The sequence below is a fragment of the Pelodiscus sinensis genome, chromosome 14 (assembly GCF_049634645.1).
Source record: "Pelodiscus sinensis isolate JC-2024 chromosome 14, ASM4963464v1, whole genome shotgun sequence".
NCBI classification, from domain to species: Eukaryota; Metazoa; Chordata; order Testudines; family Trionychidae; genus Pelodiscus; species Pelodiscus sinensis.
The window spans coordinates 4,947,285-4,967,379 of NC_134724.1; the positions used below are offsets into that span (position 1 = coordinate 4,947,285).

General features: G+C 45.6%; 1 protein-coding gene across 6 annotated transcripts in view; it reads left to right on the top strand.

Annotated features, from left to right (window-relative positions):
• MEGF11 (multiple EGF like domains 11) overlaps window positions 1-20,095 on the top strand; it is a 486,582-nt gene that overhangs the window by 136,846 nt on the left and 329,641 nt on the right. For all 6 annotated transcript variants that reach the window (XR_012895692.1, XR_012895693.1, XM_075896881.1 and 3 more), the window contains exons 3-5: window positions 6,123-6,246; window positions 13,411-13,512; window positions 14,839-14,939. Coding sequence is in view for 4 of the 6 variants with exons in the window: in XM_075896881.1 (XP_075752996.1) it covers window positions 6,131-6,246; window positions 13,411-13,512; window positions 14,839-14,939 (319 nt within the window). In the remaining 2 variants the exon portion in view is untranslated. The remainder of the gene's footprint in view (window positions 1-6,122; window positions 6,247-13,410; window positions 13,513-14,838; window positions 14,940-20,095) is intronic.

Consider the following 20,095-nt stretch of genomic DNA (forward strand, 5'->3'; position numbering starts at 1 on the left):
AGGCATTCACTGGAGTGTTGTGAGCAAGACACGAGAAGTTATTCTTCCGCTCTACTCTGTGCTGATTAGGCCTCAGCTGAACTATTGTGACCTGTTCGGGGCACCACATTTCAAGAAAGATGTGGAGAAATTGGAGAGGGTCAAGAGAAGAGCAACAAGAATGATGAAATGTCTAGAAAACATGAGCTATGAGGGAAGACCGAAAGAAATGGGCTTGTTTAGTTTAGAAGAGAAGACTGAGAGGGGACAGGATAGCAGTCTTCAAGTATCTAAAAGGGTGTTACAATGAGGAGGGAGAGAAAATTATTCTCCTTAATCTCTGATCCTTAATCCTTAAGCAATGGGCGTAAAGTGCAGCAAGGGAGGTTTAGGTTGAACATCAGGAAAATCTTCCTACAAGGGTGGTTAAACACTGGAATAAATTGCTTAGGGAGGCTGTGGAATCTCCATCACTGGAGATATTGAAGAGCAAGTTAGACAGACAACTATCAGGGTGATCTAGATGGTGCTTGGTCCTGCCATGAGGGCAGGGGACTGGACTTGATGACCTCTCGAGGTCCCTTCCAGTGCTAGTGTTCTGTTATTGCGGGAAAGGTGTCAAGATGAGGTGAGTTGCCATGTCAGTCCTTGGGCTCAAGAAGTACAAAGACTTCGTTCCATCCTCCCAAAACACATGGGGAGATGCAGAACAAGGGCCTTGCAGCCTTCACGTCAGCCAGAAGAGGGGAGAGGAAGAAGCTGCTTAAGTGCTCTCTCTAGGGTTGCCAGGTGTCCGGTATTCTACCGGACAGTCCGGCATTTGCGCTTTTTGTCCAGGAAAAAAATATCAGAAAATGTGCAATGTCCGGTATTCTCTGATTTTTTCCGGCTGCGCACCGGACAGAAGCCTGTTGTGGGCTGGGAGAGAGTCTGGAAGGTGGGGCCACGATCGGCGCTGGGAGCCTGTGATTGCACAGAAGCCTGGCGAGAGAGTGGGGGGAGTGGCTGGGAGCTTATTATCCCGTGTTCCTTTTTTTTGTGCTTTCCCAAAAAATACCAGATGTCCGGTATTTTTTTGGAGACCATCTTGCAGCCCTATCTCCCTCTTCTCTCCAGTGTAATTTCCTCCAACACAGTCCGTGGCTTACTAGCCATGTTACGGCCCTTGATTGTTACTGTTCTCGCTCGTTCTGCAGGGAGGGAAGTGAGGGCCAGATTTTAGAAAAGGGCCTGAAATCAGTGGGACTTAAGAGCATTTGTAAATCCCAACTAGACAACGAAATGCCAAATACCTTTTCATTCTGGCCCTTAGTCTTTTCGGTGATGGGTTGCCTCATAAGACCTCAGAAACCCACTTTGGGGCCTTTCAGGTTTTGGCCTGGTGCCTGCTGTAGCTGCAAGACATTGTCAGACATGCCTGTCACTAGAGTCAGAAGACTAGGACAGTGGAGACTAATACGCAGGGTCCACCTATGAGCCAAGAAAAGTCCCTGCACTTTTTTATTAAGCTCAGGATGCTGCCAGCCATTAGGTCTCTGGCTGCACATGCCTTTGGCTGCGAGTGCTGTCTACACTCCACGTTAAAACAGCCCAGGATAAGTCTGTGTCTGTTCTTTTGGGGGGATAGTTTTTACAATGTGTGATCCTAATTTTAGAGTTTATTCTAAATCTTGTCCCATAACTGCCAAGCTTTAGAGAGAGGTCTTCTCTATCAAGTGAGATGAAAGTAAAACATTTCATTAACATTAGGGAAAGAGCTGCTCTGAATAAATGAGGGCTCTGCTGTATTTGGAGAGTTGCATATTTCTGATCTACACTCTGATGTAAAAGGTTGGGAAAATTCAGTGCAGGAAGCAATGTCTGTTGAAACCAATAATAAAACAGTATTAAAAGTTCAGAAATGTGTTTTGAATCTTCCTTTCAGTACACTCGAAAACCTCTTCTTTCCTCCAACCACCGTACTGCATTATAAGTAGTGACAATTTAGGTATCTGAGGTAGAAAAAACCATTGGTGCTTTTATCACTTCAGGACTCTAACTGAACATTAGGAGAGTTACTGGGCTGCTGTGGATAGAAGAGAAGATTCTTCTTCTGTCCTTTGTTATTGCAGTGGGAAGCACATCCCTCAGGGTGCGTCTAGACCAGTGTTCCCCAACATGGTGCCCACGGGTGCCATGGTGCCCGCAGGGCCATTTCTGTGCACCCGCCGAGTGAACACAGCCGGCCCCGGCCCTGGGCACAAGGCACATGGGTGGTACCGGCCCCCTGGGCGCACAGCGTATGGGCAGTGCTGGCCCCGGGCGCGCGGCGTTTGGGTGGCTGGCCTACCCCCCCCCCGGGTGCTGGGCCCGTGAGTAGCCCCACCCCATGGCGCCCGGCAGCCCCAAAAGGTTGGGGACTACTGGTCTAGACTGGCAAGATTCAAAAACTTGCCTCCTGTCTACACTGTCCACTTGAATTTGTGCATGAGTACTGACGTTCTAATGTAAGAATTCAGTGCTTCTTGCGCAAATACTTTGACGCTCCCGCTCAGAGATAAGCCCTCTTGCACAAGAATACTTGCGCAAGAGGGCCAGTGTAGACAGGCACCTTAATTTTTTGCGCAAGAAAGCCTGATGGCTAAAATGGCCATCGGAGCTTTCTTGCACAAAAGCGCGTCTGTACTGGGCACGGATGCTTTTGCGCAAAAGCACTTTTTGCGCAAAAGCATCCGTGCCAATCTAGATGCTCTTTTGCGGAAATACTTTTAACGGAAAAACTTTTCCGTTAAAAATATTTCCTCAAAATCATGCCAGTCTAGTTCCTGAGCCACAGTGTTCCTGAGAAACTGGGCAAAAAAGTCTTGATGAAAAATAATAAAACCAAAAAATAATAATAATAAAATCTCCTGGAGGATTGCCTTTACTACATGGGGTTTGCTCTGTACTTTCTGAGACCATTTCTCTTGTTTAGAAGCAATCTTTCCCTTAGAACTCTTTGTTCAACATTACTTTGCATCAAAGCCAAAGCAAATCTACATGGGGTAAATTGCAATCGATAAAAATAGTGATCCTGCGAGCCTGTCCTTTGTTATTCAGAATTATTCAAACGGTAGCTAAAGGGGCATCTTTATCGATAGTCTTGTTTAAAGACCAGCCCTTATATTACATTGTATCTTCCTGAGGCATGTGACTTTTAACGATATAATACTGCTCTCCAGGCGGAAATGTTAAGCAGCTCTCAGCAGACATTTCAACGCCACTGTTATTAGGCCTTCGTGACACAAGCCCCTTGCAGGTGAGGCGCTGGCAGCTCAGTGTTTTCCTCCATGCCCAGGCAGGCTCTGGAGCCATGTCTGGTTAAACGTTCCACAGGGAGGAAGCAAGACTCAGACCTTCTCATCGCGAGCTCCCTTCATCTCAAGAGTGCAGGACCTGAGTCTTTCCATGGAGAGGGTCCAGCGGAGGGCAACACAAAAGACTAGGAGGCTGGAGCACATCACCTATGAGGAGTGGCTGAGGGATTTTGCCTTAGTTAGTTTACAGAAGAGAGGAGTGAGGGGGGATTTGAGAGCAGCCTTCAGCTCCCTGAAGGAAGAATCCACAGAGGATGGAGAGAGGCTGTTCTCCGGGGTGGCAGAACGAGGAGCAAGGGTCTCAAGTTGCAGTGGGGGAGTGCTAGGTCGGATATTAGGACAAACGATTTCCCAAGGAGTGTGGGAAGCGCTGGGATGGGAGCTGGTGGAATCTCCATCCCTAGGGGTTTTTAAGTCCCGGTTTGACACAGCCCTGGCTGGGATGGTTTAATTGGGGTTGGTCCTGCCTGGAGCAGGGGATTGGACTCGATGTCCTCTTGAGATCTCTTCCCACCCTAGGATACTATGATTGTGTGGACTTCAGTGAGCGATGGAGCAGGGCGTGGGTGGGAAATGGACATACCTGAATAGACACAGGCTTAAGCGACTTTGTGCTGCGTTCCTTTCTTTGCTAGAGCTACTACACACTCAGCAGCATGTGTTCACTAAGGGCCGGATCCCACACCTGTTGAAATCAGTGGGAGTCTTTCCATCTTAATCACTGGGCTTTGGATCTGGCCCCAATAGGGGATCAGCTTTTCCTGCTCGCGCGCTCTCTTTCTCATTCATTTCACTTAGTGCTTATATGCGCCACACAACATCTGTGCTGGGCAGGATCAGCCTCTTATTGGGGTCTGTCTGCCAGCTCCTGCCGGGAGGTAATGCAATGAGAGCCATGTGTTTTGCAGACAGCAGAAGGGATATCTGTTCTGTTGCTCAGGGAAGCCGGCTAGTAGTGTGTGAGGATACGTTAGGGAACTACGGTGTGGTGTGAGAAGATGACATATTTACGTGAAATGCCTGAAATGCAAATTGAATTTTACGGCTTTATTTCCTCAAGAGGCAGCATCATCGGTTGCAGTGCTATATGAGCCCCAAGATTTCCATCCTGCTGAAGTTCTGGACAGTCGCTTGAGAAATCTTGAATTGTAGCTCCACTCTGGTCATGAGGTCAACGTGTGTAGCCTCACTGTAGGCCTGCAGAGGTTGATGCAAGGAGTCTGAAGAGGGTACATCAAAGCCTTTGGAATCCTAGCCTGTTTTGCTTAGTAGTCTCTTTTTGAAGGCTGGTCTCATTAATAAAATGAGAGGAATTTTACCCTAGGTGATTTTCAGTTAACCTCCGGGACCACAACACTGACATGTGGTGTATCAGTTTATATTTTTAGGTCTGTATAGAAATCTTTATGTATGTATAGAGTAACACCTGTCAGATACAGGTTGAACCGCTCTAGTCTGGCACATTCTGGTCTGGGAACATCCGTAGTCCAGCATGATTTTAGTTAGCTGGGTGTCCACTTATCATGGGCATGGCCAAGTTTCCTGTGGTCCCATAAGGTTTGTTTACAGCCACCAATCCTGGCTCTCAATATTCTGCGCTGTTATTTAATTCAAATTTACCCTTAAATGTCTTCTCAGAGCCCAATAAACAGTTGAAATGTTGGTAATGCTGCTAGATAATATTGACCTCCCATGGTCTGGCAAATTCCCTGGTTCAGCACTGGTCAGGTCCCGAGGGTGCTGGGCTAGAGAGGTTCAACGTGTACATAGATCCTTATAACCTCGGTTAGATGACAAAGAATCCAAACCAAATGAGTTCAGGCATTTCTACTTCAGATGTTCGACTTGTCTATTATTTCGTCATTAGCATGACATGGTGCCATAAGCTGGCCTCTGTCACTCCAAATGGACGCCTCTTAACAAAAGCGGAAAAGTGAATTGATTTTCCCTCAGTCCTGTAATAAGCATATGTCTTTGAGATCTAGCCTACTCTGACACCTGTAAACCCCATTAAAATTAATGGGTGTGGGTTTCTTCCATGGGCTGATGGGAGTATAGATTATTTTAATGACTCAATTATTTACTTTATTGTGCAAGCAGCTTTAATAATCTTTGGTATCAAAACTGTTCTTGGGGGAAATCATGGCTATTGATATCTTAGGTGGCTTCATTCTCAAATTTACGCTGAAAATCTACTGAAATTTATTTAGTTCCTTAAACTTTAAGACATGCCTCTGAACTGTGTCCTTAGTAATGTGCTGACTGACTTGTTTGCAGGTATCAGACTCATGGGTACAGTTGTGTTGAGATTTGCAAAAGTTAAATTCTCTTCGAATAATAAAATATATCCTGTACAAATGTACACCATTAGAGGATGATTTCTTGAGATTTTTCTGTTAAATCTAGAAATTAGTTTCTGAGTTAAAAAGATGCTAATACAGTGTTGTTAAGGAATTATTTGGTGAGTCTTAGCTGGGTTTTTTCCCCAGAGCTCTCCAGTAATTACATTCCTGATTGTTCAGATCTGAAGATTGACTCATCTAGATTATTAGCAAAATCTAAGGCAAAGGACACTTCACTGTGTTAGTGTTAGTATTTTATTTATTAACTTTTTTACTCAGAAGCCTTTCTGTCCACAAATGACAATAAATAAATGTTGCTTAGAGGTATTGTTTGCATTTCATTGTGAGAGCGAGGAAGGGGATAAAATGAAGTTGTTCAGCTGTTCAGGCCTAATGTTGGAAATATCAAGCAGATGTTCTTTCGTGCTGGCCTGTTAATGAACATTGATTTGTTCTCTTTATCTAGAAACAAGGATGATGGTCTGCATACTGCTGTGGTGGATTCTCAAAGTGCTTACCCTGTCTGCCTTGCTGAAAATGACTCTATCCTTAAATCCAGATGATCCCAACGTTTGCAGTCACTGGGAAAGGTAATGTATAAGCCATGTGTCCTTTGTTCGGCAGCCAGCTCATATTTGTACACTGCAAAGGCAGAATTACCATCACCAGAAATCAAATCTGTCATTGCCTCCCATGAACAGACACCAGTCCATGCTGCTGAAGCAACATGCATGAGCACCTGCGTTTGGATTCAGAGCAGGCAAAATAATCAGTGTCAGTGCTCGGCAGGAGGGAAGGTGGTCCCATACAATTTATCTTCTGTCCTGTAGAGGGGCGCTCTCCCTGCTTCATTGTCTAGATGGGCAACTTCCGTCTTCCTCTTCAGCTGCTGGGAACAGATTTCCTGGCAGCGGCTGAGCGCAGTGTTTGGCATTGTTGGACATTAAGTCTTGATCCTTTGTGGATACAACGTGCAGGTTTGTATTGTGTATTCACTTTTTGGTTTCACTTATGGGATTCCCATTGAAAGCCGTGAAAGTTCTGTCCACAAAACCAAGGCAGAACGTGGGACACAGACCTCTAGACAAGAGAGCTCTTTGTTCTAGAGACCTCAATGGTGAATTGGGGTAATTGTGCTCACGGTACTTCCTTGTTATAGTGAGAGTTTCTGGTCCCATAGCTGGGTCTGTGCAGGTAGGTTCTTGTGTCCCCATGGAGCCCGCTGGCTTTTAGTGGGGCTCCATATGGATGCAGGGGTCCAGTTGCAGAGACCACAGATACTAAAGTTGCTGCACCATTAGGTTTAACTCATGGAGTTTCCAGCCTAGTTACATTATTCCAACACAGGAGTGAATGGGGCCCTAATGATTTTCTGTAGCTCATATAACAGCAAGCATGGATCCTGTAACAAGAGTGACATCATCACAGGACCTAGCCACAGCAGCCACAATATCAGAGTCTCGTACAAATGCACATCCTCTAATGCAGGGGTTCCCAAACTTTTTGACATGGGGACCAGCAAATCTATTCACGAGCTTTCGGAGGCCCGGTAACATTCATTTGCATATTTGCATATTAATAAAGCAAATGACGAATATGCAAATACGTTGCTTTTGGTCCTCCCAAAGCCCCCAGGGCCAGCTTTAGCAAAGCTTTTGATACGGCCACCCACAACATTCTTACCAGCAAGTTAAGGGAATATGGATTGGGAAAATGGACTGTAATCCAATAAAACCCTGCACCACCACATCGTGTATTGAAAAGGGGCTCATTTATTTTCAGAAAGCCGACACCATCTTTGGAATTTTTTATCCATATTCTCATTCCGGATGGTGACTGCACCAGGTTCTCTCCATTCTGACACATGGCAGTGCCTTTAAAACTCACTGTCAGCAGTGGGGATATTTAAAGGGCCCTGCTTTTCCATTTTTATCCAGGATCTGCGTGCGCCCTGAACTGTCCTGCTCCCCGCTGGCTGATTCTCTCTCCCTCCCCCCCCCCCCAGCCCTGGGCCAGCCCTGCTGTCCCTGCCAGGCGATTCTCTCCTGGCCAGCCCTGCTTCCGCTGGCTGGTTCCCCAGCCAGCCCTGCGATCTCCCCCAGCCAGCCTCACTGCCCCCACCAGCCGGTCCCCCCCCCCCTGCGATCTCCCCCAGCCAGCCTCACTGCCCATCACCAGCCGGTCCCCCCCGCGATCTCCCCCGGCCAGCCTCACTGACCCCCGCCAGCCGGTCCCGTTCCCCGCGATCTCCACTGGCCAGCCTCACTGCCCCCCGCCAGCCAGTCCCCCCTCCCCCCGCGATCTCCACTGGACAGCCTCACTGCTCCCGCCCCCCTGGCCAGCCCTGCTTCCACTGGCCGATTCCCCTCCCTATCTTCCCCTGGCAGCTCCACTCCGACGCTGCTTCCCATATCCAACTCCTCCTCCCCCCTCCACAGCCAGCAATAAGAGCTCATCTGGTAACCCTCACTATCCCTCTGCTGGGAGCCTGAAACATACGGCTGCATCCGCCCAGCCCAGCTGAGGGCTTGGGGAACCCAGCGCTGCATGAGCAGCCACGCTTAGGCCCGGTATTATTTTCTTGCGGCCTGGTATTGGGCCGCAGCCCATAGTTTGGGAAACGTTGCTTTAATGTGATCTATGCCATCAAGTGCCAGCAATGCCCCTCTGCCATGTATACAGGCAGTCCCCGGGTTACATGGATCCGACTTACATCGGATCCCTACTTACAAACGGGGTGAGGCAACCCCACACTAGCTGCACCCCCCCAGCAGACCAGGGAGACGTGGAGCGGCTTTTCTCAGTAGACATCTCAGCTTGAGAATAAAGGACTGAGGGAAGTGAGGTGTGGGAGAATAGAACTGAGCACTGGAGAAATGTTTGGCTAGAGTTTCCCCTACAATATGTACCAGTTCCGACTTACATACAAATTCAACTTAAGAACAAGCCTACAGTCCCTATCTTGTACGTAACCCGGGGACTGCCTGTATTGGCCAAACTGGACAGTCTGTACAGCAAAGGATAAATGGACACGAGTTAGACATCAGAAAAGGTAACACACATTAACGTGTAGGGGAACATTTTAGCCAGGACCTGGGCACTCAGTCATGGATTTACAAGTAGCCATTCTTCTACAGAGGAATTTCACCAGCCACTTACAGAGCGAGAGGGCAGAATTGACCTTCATCTGCAAATTTGACCCTGTTTCCCTGGGCTTGAACAAAGACATTTAATGGATGTCACATTATGAAGCCAGCCTTCCCTGAATTTAGAACCTCATTTTTTTTTATATCAAAAGCCAAGTACGGAACACTTCCAGCCTACTAAATTAGCCGCATTAGCACCGGTCTTACAATTAGAATCATAGAATGATACAACACTAGAACTGGAAGGGACCTTGCGAGGTCATCGAGTCCAGTCCCCTGCCCGCATGGCAGGACCCAGAACCATCTAGACCAGTGGTTCCCAAACTTTTTGGCATCACGCTCCCCTTTTTGATTTTTGAGAAACCCTTACGTCCCCCCCTCCCCCAAAAATAGCAGCAAAACTTGGTGGGATTGATGGGGGGTATGTGTGGCTGGATCGCCTCGTGCCCCCTCCCCGGAGTTTCTTCAGGCCCCCCCCCCAGAGGGGCACGCCCCCCAGTTTGGGAACCCATGATCAAGACCATCCCTGATAGAGGTCTATCATAGCCTCCCTAGAAAACGTATTTCAGTGTTTAACCACCCTGACAGTTTGGAAATTTTTCCTAATGTCCAACCTAAACCTCTCTTGCTGCAATTTAAGCCCATTGCTTCTTGTCCTATCCTCAGAGGTCAAGAAGAACAATTTTTCTCCCTCCGCCTTGTGACACCCATTTAAATACCTGAAAACTGCTATCATGACCCCTCTCAGTCTTCTCCTTTCCAAACTAAACAAGCCCAATTCCTTCAGTCTTCCTTCATAGGTCATGTTCTCTAGACCTTTAATCATTCTCGTTGCTCTTCTCTGGACCTTCTCCAATTTCTCCACATCTTTCTTGAAATGTGGTGCCCAGAACTGGACACAGTATTCTGATTGAGGCCTAATCAGCACAAGAGAAGAGTGGAAGAATGACTTTTCTCGTCTTGCTCACAACACTCCTGTTAATGCATCCCAGGATCAATGTTTGCTTTATTTGCAACAGCGTCACACTGTTGACTCATATTTAGCTTGTGGTCCACTATGACCCCTAGATCTCTTTCTGCAGTACTCCTTCCTAGATAGTCGCTTCCCATTCTGTATGTGTGAAACTGATTGTCCCTTCCTAAGTGGAGCACTTTGCATTTGGTCCTTATTAAACTTCATCCTATTTATACCTCAGACCATTTCTCCAGTTTGTCCAGATCTTTTTGAATTATAACCCTATCCTCCATGGGTACCAGTTGAGAGGTACCATTCCCCCACCACCTTTTTCTGTTATTAATTCTGGGTTTCTGTTATCGCTGTCTTGCTCATCTGAGGAAGTGGGTTTTGCCCATGAAATCTCCCAATGCTCTGTATATTTTTGTTACTCTATTGTGCCACAGAACTACATGAGAGCACATGCCTACATAGCACAGTGACATGTATGAAGTTCATTATGATTTGCTTTTGGAGGTCTGGCATGCAGGACAAATGCAGATGGAAAGAGAAGTATGTTCAGGTGCAGAAATGGCATTTTGCAGTCATGGTGAGGGGGGAGAGAGATGCATTAGGAGCACAGGAATAAAATATTGATTTTGTGTGAAGAAAGTCAGCATCCTAGAGACCCAGTGAAGGAGAAACAAAAATTAAATAGCAAAATTGATCGGTTGTACTGACCAAGACGACATTGTTACTTAAATGTTAATAAATCAACCAAAAAAGATTAAGTTGGTGTAAGGCTGGCTAACAAACAAGATCATAAAATAATAATAAAGATTCCTGAATGCTATTGTTTTACATTAATAATGAGCAATGTTTAAAAAAAAATACCAGACCAAAACCCATCACCAATAACCTCCCTCCTCCAGCAAGTTGTTTTATGGAGAACAAAAATGATTGTCTTGCCCAGGCTAGCTAGCTAGAAGGGAAATATGACAAGTAGATCAGTGTATTAACAGCCCAATCTACTGACTGCAACAGGAGTCAACTCTCCAGGCTAGTATTTTGACATTGTCTGTTATTTAAGAGTGCAGTTCTGAAGCCTTTAACGACATCAGCAGTCCCATTGACCACAGTGGGATTGCTTACATGGTTAAGACCGCTGATTTATTTAAGAGCTTGCTGGATTTGGTTCCTGGTCCTGCAGTGAGCGAAGACAGTAGGTATCTGCCTGGGTGCAGGGAAGATCCGTGCGGGATCAGGGCCTTAGATCTAGAATCAGGATGTAGGCCAGTGATGGTCAACCTGCAGCCCGAAGGTTTGGGTAGGGGGGTGGGGATACAGAGGCAGGGGTCTGGGTGCACCAGGGTTTCAGATGCAGTGGCTGAGGTTCAGTGGGTGGGGTTTGGGTATGGAGAGCTAGGGGGCTTCTGAGGTGTGCCAGGGATTTCTGGGTATGGGAGGTCTGGTTGGGTGAATGGAGGGTGATGCAGCACCTTGTACAGAGACCCTTCCCCCTACAGCTAAGGAGTGATGGGAACAGGAAACAGGGGAAGATATGTGCTTCCTGCAGCTGTGGGTGGTCCAACACAACCCCAGCCACTGCTTGCCAGGGAAAAGGAAGTCCCGTCTTCTCCTGTCTTCCTCCCAGCTGGAAGTAGCCTCTGATCCCAGCTCAGGCTGCGGTGTCCCCGGCCTGGTGGTGATTTACTCCTCTGCTGGCTGCTCTGGGTGCCTGAAATGATGTATCTGTGTTGCTAGGGAGCGGCATGTGACTGCTCTCGCAGCTTCCCTTTCCTTCTGTGGGGACGCAAAGAAACCTGCAGGGGACGTGAATTCTGCGCATGCGCAGAGACACCGAGTTCCTCCAGGACCGGCAAATACACTTATTCTTAAGATGAAAGCCTTGCAGAAAAAACATACTGAAAACAATAAAAGAACGTAACTGCCTGCTGATGAGCTTACAAGAGATCAACTCCAACAAGGGCTCTGTCAGACCTGCACACCCCATCAAGGAGTCTTTCTGTGGCTACAAGTTTGTAACAGCCGAAGCTCAGACTAGGCACACCCATGAATTGGTTAATCTTTTCTGTATACAACATGGCCTTTAACCTTCTGAATACAAGTAGTCAGCAGACAGTGGTCTTTTTGTTAGGGTATAGCTTCAGAAGGGAGGGTGTTGGCATCACTGGAGGGGAATTTGTGTCCACCACACCTTAGAGATTCCCTGGGCACCATTTGTCCCAAAAGTCCATTCTCATCTGGCCCCTTTGTTCAGTCTAGTTCTTTGAAGTTCAAAACACTTCCCCTGGTTCACATCTCGTCTCTGCTGCTAGAGTAGTTACATGCAATCCCAGCCCACAATAATACACAACCTTTGCAGTGAGCATACTGGATTCCAAAAATACTTAAACTTAACTCAGGAAGGTTGTTTTAGGGTGCTGCAGAAAATTGCTAGGCATGTCACTTCCACATCAACAGGATTTATGCTTCTAAGTAGGGATGTAAAATCCTGATTAATCAGTTAACCACTTAAAGGTTAGGTTAACCGTACTGGGGCAGCCCTCTGCCTGTGGCAGACACAGGCGGGGGGCTGCTTCTGGGCACCGGTTAACTGGTACCTGGTAAGCATCACCCAGTAAGGGTGATGTTTGCTGGATAATCTGTTAACTGGTTACCCGTTCACATCCCTACATCTAAGTCTCTTAAACTCTTGAAAATACCAGCCTCATCTAAATAAATACAAATAATAATAAGACAGTACCCGTAAAGCGGTGGGGAGGGGGAAGGATGATTGCTGACATCTTACCAGTGTCTTCGCTTTTTTCAGTTTTTAATCCGCGTACCCAATTTCTGCACATTGCAATCTGTTCAGGTCTTTAAGAGATAATATCACATTCCGTCCAAATCTCAAAACCTTACCATGCCCAGACAGCACTTAACTCATAATTTTATGATCTGCAATTAGTTCCCAGGTTATTTCTGCTACAAATTACATAGGATTAAATTTGCGTAGTTTAAAAATAAACACCCTTGAGACCTTTTATGAATTATCCCTGGTTTGATTGGTGCTCCCAATATTTGTTGAAATAATGATGCTCCTTCATCATAAAAAGAAATGGAAGAATCCCACCATGGTGGTAAAACTCAGCAGCATTAAATGAGCATGTGCTCGCTTTAGCATTTTGGTCTACAAACAGTCCTAGTTGGAAGACCTCAGATGTCATTTAAAGACATGAAGCATTTTTTAGCTCTTTTAAGCCAAACCGTTGTTCTTGATAGTACTCTTTCTAAAACAAAATGTGAGAGTTTTGCTAGTTGTGCTCCCCACCTTTTAAAACACTTAATGCATTTTGGGGGAACTGATCTTCTTGACTCCGAAAAAAAGGATTTTTAAATCAGTCTGAAAAACTTGATTAATTTCTCTGTTGTGCCTGGCAGACAATGGTGTGAGCTAGGAGCAGAAACTCTAGGAGGGTTTCTGCTCCTAAGTGAATGTAGGTCCAGAGGGGGAAAATTTCTTGGGACTTTAGATCAGGCCTGTACTTCTCGAGGCTGTTGATTTCGATATTTTTTCAGTCTGGAATTAGGTGTGGGAACATGTCAAGGAAGCTGAGCTTTTTCACGCTCTGAAGAACTGCCTTCTTCTCTCTCTTATTGTCTGTTTCCAGCTATGCCGTGACAGTACAGGAATCTTATGCTCATCCTTTTGATCAGATCTATTATACAAGATGTACTGATATACTGAACTGGTTCAAGTGCACTAGACATCGGTAAGTGCTGTTGCCAAGATATTTTAATCATCTTTTGCTTTTCATCCCCCTGCATGCTTTCTCTTTACCTGCACCTTTGTGTTATCTTCCTGATACTGAAGGAAATACAGGCCTCTCCATAACAAAATCCTCAGGATTGATAATATTTCAGACGCCTGTGCACTGAGAAATCCAGAGATAAGGCAATCTAAGAAGCCAGAGGGACAGTGACTCTATCCTGAACTTTGATCCAGTAACGAAAATGGCTTGCAATGTATCAGAGTCTTTCTTTCCCTTTTAGGCTGTTAGTTTGAATGTGGGTCAGGTTGAAGATGACCAGAAATTGGTACCAAGCTACAAAGTTTGAATCCAAATCTGAATCTGAACTTCCCATAACTCTGGAGTTTGGGGCCTGTCTCCATCTCTAGCAGAGCGTGAAAGTTGTTACCATCTGATCAAATTCCCCTTGATGGTGGGAAGTCAGCTGCTGGCCTCAGCTTGGCTCCCAATGAAAGCTATTCAAATAAATACCCAGCACAGTTGATCTTCTTGGGGTCTCTTCCTGACAGCAGCTACTAATTGGTCTCAATTCCCATTGACTCCTGACAACTGAGGGCACTCAACACCTTATCGGTTTGGAACTCCCTTTCGTTTGTGTCTGGTGCCCAGCACTGGGCACCGATGTTTAACTGGTCATGCCAAGACTGTTGTTGGCGTTGGAGCATAGCAGAGTAGGTGGGGTTGACTTGTCTAACAGAACAGCAAAATCTCAGGAGAGTGGCTTTTTTGCACAAGAGGTTACAGAAAGGAAAAGCTGCCTTACGGTGCTCTCATGATTGCAGTGTTGTGCCATCATGGGAGGGACCGAAGTCTGGAAATAATTACTTAGTGGAGACAATTCACTCTGGGGGTTAATTTCCCCATTTCCTTTAACAAGAGCTTAGGGAAACAGCTTGCCTTGCAGTAGTTCCGTGCATAGCATGCTGAGAATGTAGCCTCCATAGAAGATTCTGTTGATCCCATTGCTGCTAGCTGACCTTGCTGAAACACAGAGAAGAATGGCTATTCCTGAAGACACTGCTGGCTCTCTCTTCAGTTCTCAGATAGCAACACCAAGAAGGGCCATGTAGGCTGATAGTCACGAATAATGTGTTTATAATACATGTTATATTGCAAGTTTCAAAATACATATTGATTTTTTTATCGTGTTTTTTTAATATCAAAAGCCTTCATGCATTTTAAAGTAATTATTGAATGCTCTCCTTGCTATAATTTAACACAAATATAATTCTAACAGTAAGAATTGATTTCCAATACTGTCAAATGGCTTTCTGTCTTGCAATTTAGAATAAGTTATAAAACAGCCTATCGAAGAGGACTAAGAACAATGTATCGGCGAAGATCTCAGTGCTGCCCTGGATATTATGAAAGTGGAGACTTCTGCATACGTACGTATACAGTTTTGATTCATACATTGCTATTAAAAATTATTTTTACCCAGAAGGTGTGAAAAAATCAAAGATGCTAATACAGTAGTGTCAGGTCTGTTCCCCACTTGGGCACTGCGAGTGCAGAAGGCGGAGTCCTGTAAACGACCTTAAATACCTTGCCTCCATAGGCTCTGCTTACAAAAAAGCTCCAACAACAATGACAACAAACAAAATACCCCCCTCCCCCAAAAACCGCACCAGAGTCACGGATGCACTGACTCTGGAAGATAAGCTGCCACTATCAAGTGATTTAAACCCTGAAAAACCAGGAAGAAACATTTGAATTTCCTCCCCAGGGTATCCCAAGCTCTTTTGCCACAAGAGATCTTGAAAAACTAAACAAAAAGCACAGAAGAAAAACTGTCTCTCTGATAGCTGTTCTCTCAGGCTAGGTGCGCACGCGCACACCCCTCCACCCCACCACCCCCACTCCTGTTGCCTTCCAGGACGCAAGAATCAAATCATCGCCTTAAAAAGGGGATTTTTAACAAAAGCAAAAAGCTATACTTGATAAAGGATACCTGGTTGCTAGGTGTTACAGAGCAACTAAGAAAAGAACAGCTGTCTTTGGGCTGTAGCTATACATGGTGAGTGGAGAAGGGAAAGCACATGGAATTCAAACAGAGAAGTTTAACCAAAGAACCAAAACACAGAAAAATACCCTGATGGTGACTAAATACACATTTCCCCCTTATTTATTAACAATCCTTTCCTCGTCCAGTCTGCTTCTATGCCGTGAATTCCTTGGAGGCCTGGTTGTCCTGATTATTCCATATTGCACCCAGCAGCCCTTAACTTAGGACTCTCACAAAGGAAGAGCAGCTAGGTTTCGATTTATAATTCAGATTTCAGTACCATATCCCATGGGTGGTTCTGGGTCCCTGGCTGCCAACATCCTTAGCTACCTGAATTTAACCCTTTAGACACCAAGTGCTGGCCAGCATTCCTCCTATCCATCACAAATAGTAATCAATAAAATTAAGGGCTGCTTTCAAAGCTACCGAACATCCACCATTCTCCTAGCTTCAGTTAGAATTATGGGTGCTCCACATCTCTGAAGGTCAGATGTTTACAGTCTTAGGCCCTGATTCAGGAAATCCATTCTGATTCAAGACCAGGAACAGCCTGAGGCGGGCTGCGGCAGCTGGCACCTCAGGCAGAACGCACGATTGGCGCCCCCGCCTGCACAGCCGTCAATAGGGTGACATCATCATTGGGTGCGCTGGGCGCCCCGTGACATCATCATTGGGCGCCGTTGAAGGCGGCGCCCGAGGCGATGGCCGAGTCAGCCTGTAGCCACAGGCCGCCCCTATTCAAGGCAGTATTTCAGCCCACGTTTAACTTTAAGCACATGCCTAAATCCCAGATAGTTTGCATTATTTTGAAGTGCCAGATGTTGCCATGTTTCTTGAAAAAGGAGTAATATTCTGAGTCTCCAACCAAAAAATATGTGTATTCTTCCAGTGTAACATTTTCCTACCTGGTTCATTCTCGTTCTAATGTGCCAAGCCCACACTGGCTTTGTTGATATTCAGTTTCAAGAGCTACTTCCACTCTAAAGATCAGGCTCCTCACTGATCCTTAACTGTAGTCATCCCAGAATCCAGCAAAGGGATTTTCCCTCTTGTTCTAGGAGAGTGACTACAGCCATCCTCACCCATATGCAGAATATGCAGCTGTGTGGGGCACCTGAAAATTTGGGGCACCGCTGGGTCTTAACGTCCACCCACCTGCCTCTGCCTGTCCCTCTTCTGTAGCTCTGCCTTTTCCAGACAGTATCCAGTTCCCTTACAAGTGACTCAGCCTGCCAGACCTCTTAGCAGAAGACGGATCCTGTGAAAGAGCCATTCAAGTGGTGATGAAACCATTTCAGAGGATTTGCCCAACCCTGATATATATGGTCCGTTTCTGAATTTACGGTGCTGGTTGATAGAACCTTTGTTTAAAATTTGTTTCAAAAATATTTCATTAGTGTGTTGCCGAAGATTAAAATCACAGCTCTAAAAAAATCATTCCCCCCCAACCCAGCTGCCATTGGGCATAGAGGCACCAGTTTAATAGTACTGCATAGGGCCCCATAATTCTTAAAGATGGCCCTGAGAATGACTTACGTGGACCAGAGTGTGGCTTTGTTTTCACTACTAAAATGCTACATTAAAAAAAATCTCAGCATAACTAATGCGCATGAATGTATGTGAGCTATCCTGAGGTAAAAATACAATAAAGACCAGGCATATCATTTTTACCAGGCGGTATTCAGCTCTATCACCCTTCTAGGGATTGACCTCAGTGAGTTTAACTCACATTAATGTTGACCTCACATTAAAACTAAAGAGCCCGAGCTTCACTATGTTATACCAAGAGATAGCTCACGCCCCTTTATGTACATTGGTTTCCTCAAGGTGCAAGTTTTTCTTCACGCAGAGTACAGTCAATCTGTGGAACTCCTTACCAAAGGATATTGTGAAGACCAGGACTTTAACAGTGTTCAATAAAGACCTAGATAAATTCATGGAGGTTAGGTCCATCAATACTTATTAGCCAGGATATGTAGGAATAGTGTCTCTAGCGTCTGTCAGAGGCTGGAAATGGCTGACAGGAGAGGGATCACTTGATGATGACCTGTTCTTTTCACTACCTATGGGGCAGCTGGCATTGGCCACTGTTGGAATACAGGATACTGAGCTAGATGGACCTTGGTCTGACCCCGTATGGCCATTCTTATGCTCTTATTTTCTTATGCTCACCCTTTTCAGCGCTGAAGACTACTTAGGTCAGGTCTACCCTAGGGGATAAGTCTGAATCAAGATACGCAACTCCAGCTGTGTTAATTGCATTGCTGGAATCAATGTACCTTAAGCTGAACTTTGGTGCTGCCCTCACAGCGGGAGAAATGCTCCCGTGGACTTCCCTTACTCCTTGTGAGGAGTAGAAGTACGGAATCAACTGGGGGTGTGTGTGCCCTGAGCTTTCAATTTAGTGGGTCCTTAATTGACCCACTAAATCGAATGCCACAAGCTCAGTCTCTGGAGCATCGATCCACAGGTAAATATAGACGTGGTCTTAGTTTTTTTTAGCCATTCTGCCTCTTTGTATTGTTTTTGTTTGTTTGTTTTTAAGTGGTGATTGCTACTATGGGGCTGTCCTTAAGATTTATGAGACCCTGTGCACTGGGCCATGACTTTCCTAGAGATTATACAGTGTCCTGCTGCCTCTCCTGGCACAACCCCCAGGAAAAGATCGGGTCATTGAGAGATTTACCTCATGAAACTGCCTTCCCATGCTGCCTTAATGAGAGGAAGGGAACAGTTTGGAGACTGGGCCTCCAAGCTGCCCAGAACCTGGGGTCCCCCTGAGGAAAAGGAACTCCAGCCCCAGCAGAGGAATAGCTCCGCCGCATTGCTTCACTCAGTCTTTAAAATCTATTTCATTAGCATTAGTGGGAGTCGATAGCGTGTGGCAAGGGGAGACTATATCCCGCAGTGTGTATGATGATCAAAAGAAAGTTTGATTAAAAAACAGTGTGTAGATTAAAGGCTAATTGGGTCTTCTTTCATTAATAGCAGCCTTTATTTCTTGCAAAAGTTAAATAGCTTTGTAATTAACAATGACATGCTTAGTCTGGTGCAGGGTGTGTTTAACACTATTCCTGGATCTTTCTTGGATTGAAAGCAGGAAAGAAGGTTTGTTGTTGCTGTTGTTGTTGTTTTTTGATCCTTTCTCCCTCTCGTTTATTGTCCCTTTAAAGAGGATTGTCAGATGTATATAATATTTCTCGCCTGTTGTGTGGGTATTTCCAGTATGAATTAGCACTGATATAATGTAGCCTGCCTACTGCTAACTACGCATGTAATCCAGAGATGTTTGGCTCTGCCTTTCGTTCCATGGTGCCTTCTTCACCCTTCTCATGTCAGTGATGAAGATGCATTGCAAAGTGCAGATAGGTCAGGCGTCAAATATTTTTCTTTTTTGCACTGTCAATCTGCTCAATCCTGCATTGTTTAGTTGGAGTGAGATCATTTAGGGTGCATCCACACAGCACCCTAATCTTGAAATAAGTTACAGAATTCGTGCTACGCAAATTGCGTATCTTATCTCAAATCTATTTTGAAATCGCTTATTTTGAGATTTGGTGCATCTACACAGCACCAAATTTCCAAATAACATGCTATTTTGAGCCATCCCTTATCGCTCATGCAACGAGGTTTACCGGGATGACAAAATAGCATGCCTGTCATTTCGAAAAATATTTCGAAATAACGGGCGGCTTGTGTAAACGTGGGGTAGTTATTTCAGGATATCCAGAAATAGCCGTGCAGTGTAGACGTACTCTTAAGGACAGGGGCCAGTCTTTTTACATTCCTACAAAGTGCATAGAACAGTTGGGAGTGCCGCGTAACACAAATCACTAATTCAGTGCGGGGAACAGCTGTCAGTTTAAGTTCTGATCTTTAGCTTCTTGAAGTCCCCAGCCAAACAGCCTACAGTAAGAGTGGGAGCAGGCCTCTGTGGCTGGGATCATTTTGTTTCTAGTGAGGAATTTGTGATACAATAAATTGAAGGATTGATGTTGTTGCTAAGAAGTCGGATGAATGTTGGCGGCTGTTGTGTGACATTCCTTCTCATAATGCTCTGGCAGAGTCGCTTGGTTACAACTTATCCCACCCCTCACTAGTTCAATACTGGTAATTTTTCAACCGAGTGTGCGATTGGGCTGAAAAGAGCGTTGCTTTTCCATTATGGTGGAGTGTTCCCGAGGAAGTACATTGAGCCCATCAATCTCATTTTATTGGTGACTTAAGATGGATGTGACTGCGTGTCCAGAGGTGAGAGGGGTGAGTGAATTAACCTACCCCAGCATCTCACCACATAGCTTTGGGAATTTAACTTTGAGGGAGGAGTTTGTCTTTGTGGCAGGTTCTTTTATCGCCTCACGAGGCAAGATTTAAAATAAAGCCAAGCCAATCAAACATGAGAAGTGCACCCTTTCCTCTCCTCCCCCCAACCAATGCTGTCTTAGAAATAGTCCCTACCCACCTGGTAGCTGCGCAAAATGATTTCCCCCTCTCTGCATATATTTATACATGACAAAGCTTTCCAATGAGCTGCCTCTG